This window comes from Acanthochromis polyacanthus, chromosome 15, assembly GCF_021347895.1.
Source record: "Acanthochromis polyacanthus isolate Apoly-LR-REF ecotype Palm Island chromosome 15, KAUST_Apoly_ChrSc, whole genome shotgun sequence".
Taxonomy (NCBI): domain Eukaryota; kingdom Metazoa; phylum Chordata; class Actinopteri; family Pomacentridae; genus Acanthochromis; species Acanthochromis polyacanthus.
Genome location: NC_067127.1, coordinates 6,079,523 through 6,088,081, shown reverse-complemented (window position 1 = coordinate 6,088,081; position 8,559 = coordinate 6,079,523). Strand labels below are relative to the sequence as shown.

The 8,559-nt window shown below is 39.8% G+C and overlaps 1 protein-coding gene across 1 annotated transcript; it reads right to left on the bottom strand.

The window, feature by feature from the left end:
- Positions 1 to 266: 266 nt before the first annotated feature.
- ecd (ecdysoneless homolog (Drosophila)) lies at positions 267 to 8,360 on the bottom strand. Its single transcript, XM_022198354.2, has 14 exons — positions 8,217 to 8,360; positions 7,368 to 7,592; positions 6,474 to 6,591; positions 6,278 to 6,365; positions 5,746 to 5,924; positions 5,324 to 5,516; positions 5,032 to 5,160; positions 4,780 to 4,905; positions 4,586 to 4,671; positions 4,379 to 4,482; positions 2,890 to 3,151; positions 2,539 to 2,606; positions 1,239 to 1,450; positions 267 to 1,131 (listed from the first exon to the last, which is right to left on the bottom strand). The coding sequence occupies exons 2-14, from the start codon at positions 7,570 to 7,572 to the stop codon at positions 919 to 921; spliced, it is 1,983 nt and encodes a 660-aa protein (XP_022054046.2). The 5' UTR covers positions 7,573 to 7,592; positions 8,217 to 8,360; the 3' UTR covers positions 267 to 918.
- Between the last annotated feature and the right edge of the window lie 199 nt (positions 8,361 to 8,559).

The following is an 8,559-nucleotide window of genomic DNA, read 5'->3' as shown; positions in this document are numbered from 1 at the left end:
CTCTAAGATGAGAAGGGGTTGCAGTGAGGAGAGCGTTACATAGGTCATATGGTTAGGCGGTAACTGTTTTAAGTTATTATCTGAAGCTCAATTGCATCTAAGGAAACATTTTAAATGTAAGTTGTTGTTGAAATGTGGACATGTATTATATTTAAAAATGTAAATTGCACCTTTACTAACACTAAACACTGTGAAAATGTCATAAAACCACCTGATGATGCTGCACCAAAGACAATTTGTACACACTGAAGAAAGTGAAATGAAACTTTGAGAAAAAGTATTTATTCTGTGCATAATCAAATGTAACTGTTTTCAAAAACACACACACGTATCCCAACATTACACAAAGCAGCCTGTACTAAAATTCACAGTAAACCTGACAGAATAATCTCACCTTTACATATAGTTAGCTGTGATTTCAAACAGCACTTATGGAGTGATTGTGTCTTCCTCTTGCATTAGGTTTTAATGGCTCCAATGTGCTTTCTACAACCTATTCTTTCCTGTCACTTCAGAGCTTTTAGAACACAAAACTGTCAGAGAAACACTTTAGTAACATTAAAAAGATGCACGGAAAAACAGACATGAATATTTACAGTACAACCAAAACTGAAGCTGAATAAATTTACCCTGTGCACATCTATGAGTCTCCCTTTCTTATTTATATTTAGGTTGATTTAATAAAGTCCAAACAATGACAGTTTGAAAGCATTTTAAATTATCTTTACCACTGTGCTGTGGTGAATGTCTGCAATATGTCAACAATTTGTGACGTATCATATAAATCTTTAACATCCTTTGGCAACAAAAGTACCAAAGGTTTAGCAAAGGCACTTGTCTGCTGCAGACACTGGCCTCTGCTGGTGTGTTACTCATCGCCTTCCATTCAAATACTGCCTCATTCATGGTGTCAGTCCTTTATGAGGGATCAGAGTTGGGTGGTAGGTGTAACCCCAGGCTCTGCAGCAGGTTAGAAGCTGGTCCGGCCAACCCGTCCTGGCAGCTGAGGGACTCCAGCATGTTTCTGATCAGATTTATGTCCAGGTCTAAAGGCTGGAGCTCCTCCTCGGTTTCTTCGGGTCCTTCTTCCCTCAGCAGAGTGTCGTTGTCCAAACCTGCCGTATTGAAATTCTGCAACAAGGACAAATATGGATTCATTATGATACAGATCTTAAGGTGGATGCTGAGCAGAGAGAACTGTCTGATGTGAAGAGGACGTAATCACAATCTGTATTTACCGTCTGACTGAAGCTTTGTCCGATGTTAGTGCTCATCAGCTCCTGATCCATTTGGTCCATGTAGCTTTTGAGACTGTCCAAAGTTTCTGTCCCGTTCATCTCTGAATGACCTGTGAAATCCTCTTCTTTCTCCTCCACGTCCTCTTCATCTTCATCATCATCATTATCATCATCATCCAGATCGTCTGAATCCAGCTCCTCATCTTTGCTTCCTAAAAAGAAAAGACAGTCAGATTCAGTAAGGCAAGTTCATTTGTAAAGCACAATTCATACACAAGACAATTCAAAGTGCTTTACAATCGCAAAGCAAACATTAAGAAAAACGATTTAAAGGTAGACATACATTAAAAACATAGAAATAAAACATAAAAGTAGACACTGAGATCATAAAAGTGCATTAAAGACAAGAGAACGCTGCAGTAAACAATATGGTTTTCAGGCCTGATTTAAAAGAGCCGACAGTTTGAGCAGACCTCAGGTGTTCAGGAAGTTTTTTCCACAGGTGAGGAGCAGAACAGCTGGATGCTGCGTCACTATATTTGGTTGTGGCTCCATCCCAAACACAGCCTCTTCACACTCCTGCTATCAGGCAGGTGCGATAGAAGTGTGACATCTAGAAAAACTCGGTCAATGAACAGGTTTGACCCGCAGGCTGTCAGGCTTGTGAATGACTCTCTTATGCAATCAGACACTGACCTGAACTCTATTCACTCATATTGTATGATTGTTTACCTCAGTTTATAACAGACTTTTTAATTTCTACTGCCATCACTTTTCCATAGTAACTTGATCCAAACCAAGTTTACAGATGTACAGTGCACTTTACAACCACTGCTGCTGTCAGTTCAAGTCTGCTTTTTTATTTAGAAATGTTTTATTTTTAACACGCTGTTTAGATTTTGGTGAAGGAGGAGCAGCAAAGTAAGAATTCATTACAACGGGTAACTGTCTGATTTTCTGTACACATGACAAGAAACCTCTTGAATCTGCTTGAATTTTTAACTTTATTTCATTGCTCATTTAATTCTCTTTTGCCCTTCATTTACTTTCTGTTTTCCCTTTATTCCACTTGTTCTTTCTCCTACTGGGATGTGGCCTTTCATGAGTTTATCTGGTGTTGTACAAATGTATCTGGAGAATCTTTTACCATGTTTGGACTGACCAGTCTTCTGTTTTCAATGTTCTTCCTGAGCATCCTTTTTTGTCCTGTCTGTAAAGCACTTTGTAAGCTCTGTTTTTGAAATAAAGTTATTGTTATTATTACATTTACTGTTCAACATCTTTTGTAACTTCTACATACCCAGCAGTCTGTCCAGTGTGTGGGTCATGGAGTCTGGGTCGAAACTAAAAGGCTGAGTTGAACTACTCCTGAAAGACAATGTGAGAAAATGAAATTCTGTGAATGAGACAATCTAAATACATTATCAAGACAGACTAGAGCGTGAATACAGCAGATCACAGAGACAAAATGATGCATGTAAGCTCATTCAAATCTCACTTTAGATTTTAGTCAGATGTACCAGCATGTGTGGGTGTGATTTTCTGTTATCTTTTAGTAAATACTACTTCAGGCAGATTTTCGTCACTGCCTTTAATGATCTTGGCTAAAAATTGTCCAAATCAATCAGGCCACACAGTCAGTTTGTCTCACCAGGGCAGTTCGGCTCCCTCATGCGACGACATGGCGTTGAGGAACTTCTTCATCCCTTGACTGACGGCTACCAGACTGTAACCAGCGGCCTCTTCCTCCTTGTCCTCCTCCGTCTCCTTCTTCTTCTCCTCTGCATCTCCGTCATGCTGCGCCTGCTTGGTGGAGCTGGAGGACTTTTGGCTGCCAACATCAGCTCTCCCCCCGCTTCTCTCCTGCAAAAGCTGCTCCAAATCCTGAGCTGTGATATCCAGCCAGCTGTCACCTGGAGATTGACACAAAGAGAAACTAATTATGGGAAATAGTTGAAAGCGAGCAGGGTAGAGAATGGGGGATGCATACCAAACAGACAGAAAGTGAAAGGAACTGGCAGGAAGCGGAGGGACCAACAAAGGCAATGTTTACTTTCTTACAAGGTCCCGTGTTATGGAGTAGCATTAGTGTCGGACTATTTTATATTTAACATGCAACTCTGTCAAAGAAGACATGTTTTGACAGATGAGAAAGGCGTCTCTGGTTTTTACTTTGGTTCATACGAGTCCTGACTTTATGGCAAAGAAAACAATGAAGTAGTGAAAATGTTATTTATCAATTCTTCCCCGTTCTTCCCCAACGGTTATGTCTTTGTTGCACTGGGTGATTTATGGTATTCAGTATTTATTATTGTGGGGCTTTTTGTACTGGGCTATTTATGATATTTATTACTGTGAGGTTTTTTTTTTTTTTTGCACTTATCAACTCTGCTGTATGGATGCTCCGAGCACAATTTCGTTGTTCTTGTGACAATGACAATAAATATTCTGATTCTGATTCTGAAGGGCATCAGAGGTCAGCAGAAATAATGTTTTGACCGTAACGTCACTCATTGTGTTGCTTATATACGGCATTTATACATATATAACCTACCTCTAGTTTGCAGCAACAAGAAGTACAAAACAAGATGCATTTCATAACTTATTTATAGATTGACTCTTTTTTAAGGTTTAATGCTTTGTTGCATGTTTTTCTGCTTGAAAATTGCTCTCTGTTGTAAAGATACGCAAATACTAAGGGACAAAGTCTTGTAAAACAGGAAAATGTTCTGCTTGTAATTCACATCTTTGTTACTATCAGCATTAAGGGACCAGAAAAGAAGCTATTTTATTCATTACATATTTTTTAAATTTATCTGATTTTTTTTCCTGCTAAATCCATGTTGGTCGGGCACTAATTGCCCGACCGAAGTAAGAGTTCTGAAGTAAGAATTGTAGTTTCTCAGTGAAATGTCAAACCTCCTCTTTGTACAGGAAAAACCAACAATATCCTGCCATAAATTATGTTGCGCTGATATTTTGATATTTTATTTCTCCTCTCAATATCGGTCACCTTTTGACACGTTGACAACATCCAATGTGCTCTCAAAGAATGAATCTTTAAACTTTCCAAATTTCTCAAAATACAACTAGAAGAGCTATTTTCTTTTCATATCATTCTGTTCAGCTCTTTCACTTACTGTCCTCTTGGGGGAGCTGTGACTCCTCTTTCTTCAGCTCCTCCAAGTTGAATGGAGGGCAGCTGTGCAGCAGCTGGAGAACCTCCTCACCTGGAGTCAAATCACTGAAAAGAAACAACAGGTGCATTCAGGCAGATACACCTGGATGTCAAAGGCAGGTGTATTCACCCAGAGTCTGTCATGTATGAGCACAGCCAAGAACCTCACCTGGATGTGGAGGCGACTGACTGCTTGAAGAAGTTTTCTGCAGATCTTGTGAGTTCTCTGTAACGAACGGAACCTTCCAGCTCTCCCTGCATTTGACAGCAGTAAAATTAAAAACTCTCTATAGTAGACACATGCGGAGTATAGTGCATCTTTAACACTGTGTGCTTTTAAGTTGGATGAACGGTGGGACTAACCCGGAAGTAGCCATTTTTCTTCAGACTCTCAATGAAGCCTTTCCACTGAGGGTTACAGCTGACTGGTGCATCAGGCTCTGAAGAAGGAAGTCTGCACTTAGAACACAGGATCTCAAAGCCATGAGCCTAGGATCAGAGCAAATAAAAAAGATAAACAATTTAAATGACATGCAAAACACTCTGCTATCTGCACTCTTGCTTGCAATAAAAGCATAAAGGATGAGGAAAAAAAAAACACAGATGATGTCTCACCAGTTTCATGCCAAGCTCATGAGCCTTGTACTGGGGCTGAGAGCGAGGAGGGAGAGTGAAGCCACTCCGTCGGTCTGGTGTGAACTGTTGCTGCTGCAGCTGGGCATACAGGCAACGGGTGAACGTCACCTGGAAATACATATCAAAGCACAAACGATGAAACAGACAATCAAAACTGTAACACGCAAACTGCTCAATGTATCAATATATTGACACAGAATATTTTATTTTAAGATGGCAGCATTGTAGGCAAAGAATTGACGTTTAACTTTTTAAATATTTGTGTGTTTACCACGGTGAGGACTCGTGTTTCAGGAGGAAAGGTCTTGAAGCTTCGACACGCCTGCAGATCTACCGGATCCCGCAGGTAGAACGCTGAAACTGCAGGAGCAACCAGGTCTGGCCGCTGTTTTAGTATGGTGGCGATACCTGCAGGTATGAAGCAGTGGGCACGGTGGAGGCCAGCCTTAATCTTCTGAGGGTATCTGTGCAGAAAGTAGAGATAAGTTGTTACAGATTTTGCCAATATCTTTCTATGTGTCTGCAAGTGTTTTACAAAGTTTGTGGTATGGATACATCCAACATTGACTCTGCACCTTAAAATCTTGCATTCTGACATTATACAGACCAATAATGACCACAGGCAGCTAATGCTAATGCTGTTAAAGCCGAGTATTACAACCAGACTTTTCTCACGTGTGGAAGCCCTCTTACCCCTGCAGTCTTTTCCTCAGGGCTGAGCAAATCTTGGGATTTGCCCGACAGGCTTCTGGATGGGTTGAGAGCAGTGCTAGGGCTTGCGTCACACTGGGTACCACATCATTTTTAAATCCCACTGAACTGGATTTAGAGGGGCAGGGCAGGATATTCAACTCCCCCCTATAGAGGAAGACCTGTAAAAGAAAATAAGCAATGAAGACGTGAACACAGAAAATGTAGAAGAAGAGATTTAAAAGGGCTGTGCCAGTGGTTAGCATGCTTTCATGCATTACTCACAAATGAAATGACTTTAATGTTAATCATGTATTTTGTCACTCATAACAAAAGGTTTTAGCTTATTGGTCCAGTCCACTAAAGAATGACCTGACAGACTTGAAACCAAACAGAACTAAATAAGACTGTCAGACAGAATATTCATAGAGATGGAGTTTTGTTGAATATACACACGATAATGCATCAACATGTTATATCTGTTCTAGTGATTGTTAAAGTGGTAAAACACCATCATCACATTTGAAGGACTCACCCTGTTTTCACTGGTGTCTGGGTTGAGCCACTTGGGCAGATAATCAGCTGCTTCAATCAGAATAAACTCCCCATCGTTGTCCACAACTCTGCACACAAAATGAAGATTGGAAGCTGAGACACAAATGGCTGATGAACACTTTAACACATCCATCAAATTATTATTATTACTTGAAAAATCGGAACTTCTGTCTCACCTCGCTGCCAGCTCTGGGAACGCCTCTGTGATTTGTTGAAGGAGGTAAACGATAAACCATTCGTCCTCAACGTTGTCTCCAAACTGAGTGCTGCCTCCGATGTGAGCGGGAACACCTCCTGTCGACGAAGAGAATACATCAGAATCAGAAAGCCTTCACTATTATAAAAAGCAGCGACTAGCAACAAAAACAGACAGCAAAAGAATAAATAAACAAATCTAAATCTGAGAATTCTAAATAAGAAATGCTACAGGTATAAGAAGTACTGTGTAAAAGTGTAAAACCAGAGTAACAAATTGTGTATTGAATATTGCACTGGTAGTGATAGTAGTCCTTAATGATTTTCTGGTTTATTGTTCATGAGGGATATGGCCTGAGGGAAGAAGCTGCTCTGGTTGCTCGGTAGGAAAACTGCAGGGGGTCCAGTAATGTCCTTCAGGTGGGCCAACACTCGTCTCTCAAAGGACTTCATGACCACAGATGTCAGAGCGATAGGTCTGTACTCATTCAGTTCTGTGATCTCGGGTTTCTTGGGGACTGGGATGATTTGAAGCAGGAAGGAGGCAGGGAGGTGACACTCGGTCTGGGTCTGCTGTCTTCCTGTTCTTTTGTTTCCTGAAAAGTCAGTAGATGTCTTCTTCTCGGACCTTGATTGTCGGTTGAGTGTCGAACAATTCTTTGTCTCCATTTCTGTCACACTAAATGGCTTCATATGTGTTGATTATTCTAAATTTGCCTGCAGGTGTGAGTGTGAGTGTTTGTCCTGCTTTAAGTTACTGTATTGCTTTGATGGTATTTTCTTGTTGTTCACTGTGAAGCACTTTGGTCACCCTTTTGCCTGTTGCAAAGGGCTTTACAAATAAACTTTGACTGATTGATTAATTGTGTGTTTACCTTTCTCAGGATGATATCTGAGGTTAAAAGGCTGATGTTGCCAAATGTACTGCATCAGGAGAGGAGCAACCTTTGCCAGTATCTCCTCTAGTAGATCAGTGAGGCATGATTTAATCTCCTGTGTAGATGAACCATCTGTCTGGATCAAGAAGAGTTTGTACTGGACCATGTCCTCCTGAATCACTCTCCTCTGCAGGGCGTCCATAGTTGGAGTTTTTTAAAGACCTGATAGAAAAGATATTATATGTAGATTATGCATTGAGAGCTATTCTTACATTAAGTCTCTAGATTCAGTTACAAAGCAAGAGTGAAGTATTAGCTAAAGTAGGGTAACCATACTGTGATCACTGAAAACCAGGACACTCAGCCCAACAATGAGATTCTCAAATATACTTAAAGTTTACTCAAAGATGAATTATAAGTTCAACCCATTTAAGGTATACCTCCTCTGTATGGATAGATAGTTGTGATATTACCAAATACAGGCTTCCCAGAGGTTACTCAACATGTTTTATTATAACAAGTCTCAAAAATAACGAATGCAATAATGATAGAAATAATGTCTCTTCTGCATTAGAAATTTTTTTTTTTAAAAATACGTCTGCTATATTAGAAACCCATCTTTAACAAAAATAGCTCTCACATACGTACACAAACTAACCAATAAAGGCATTTGTTAGTTTGTTTTAGTTTATTTTAGTGGCCCAATGAAAAACAATGAAAACCAGGAAATTTTCACTTTATTAAAAACAACCAGTACGGCCAGGGCAGGACATAAAAACGGGACATGTCCTGGAAAAATACTGTTGATATTTAGAACAGTTTATTGAAAGTGTTAGGAAAACTTACCTTTTGTTGTATTTAAACGCGAATAATTATGTCAGTGTAGTCTGCACTGGCGTTGACACAGAAGAGAACGAATCTTTACTCATATGTGCGTTGCCATCATGCCATTTATTACTGTTTGGTCCTAGAGTGAATTCCTGTCGACTGCTCCATTCGTATAAGGTAAACAGTTCCTACATTAAATATTAACAGCGTTTAGCTCTACTACGAATAAAAAGACTATACACTGTCCCAAATATAATTTTAAAATACAATGTTTTAAATCATAGAATTTATATTATTAACTGATTCATGACATACTGAGCATTTTGAGTTCAGTCAATATTAAAGTCAAGCGGACACATTT

Bases quoted from the DNA above. Each gene is read 5' to 3' on its own strand.
- ecd (XM_022198354.2), bottom strand. From the start codon at position 7,572: ATGGACGCCCTGCAGAGGAGAGTGATTCAGGAGGACATGGTCCAGTAC. The intron at 5,161-5,323 runs GTAAACACACAA...ATGTATTTCCAG, and splicing joins AAACACGAGTCCTCACCGTG to GTGACGTTCACCCGTTGCCT. The intron at 4,672-4,779 runs GTTAGTCCCACC...TGTCAAATGCAG, and splicing joins AGAAAAATGGCTACTTCCGG to GGAGAGCTGGAAGGTTCCGT.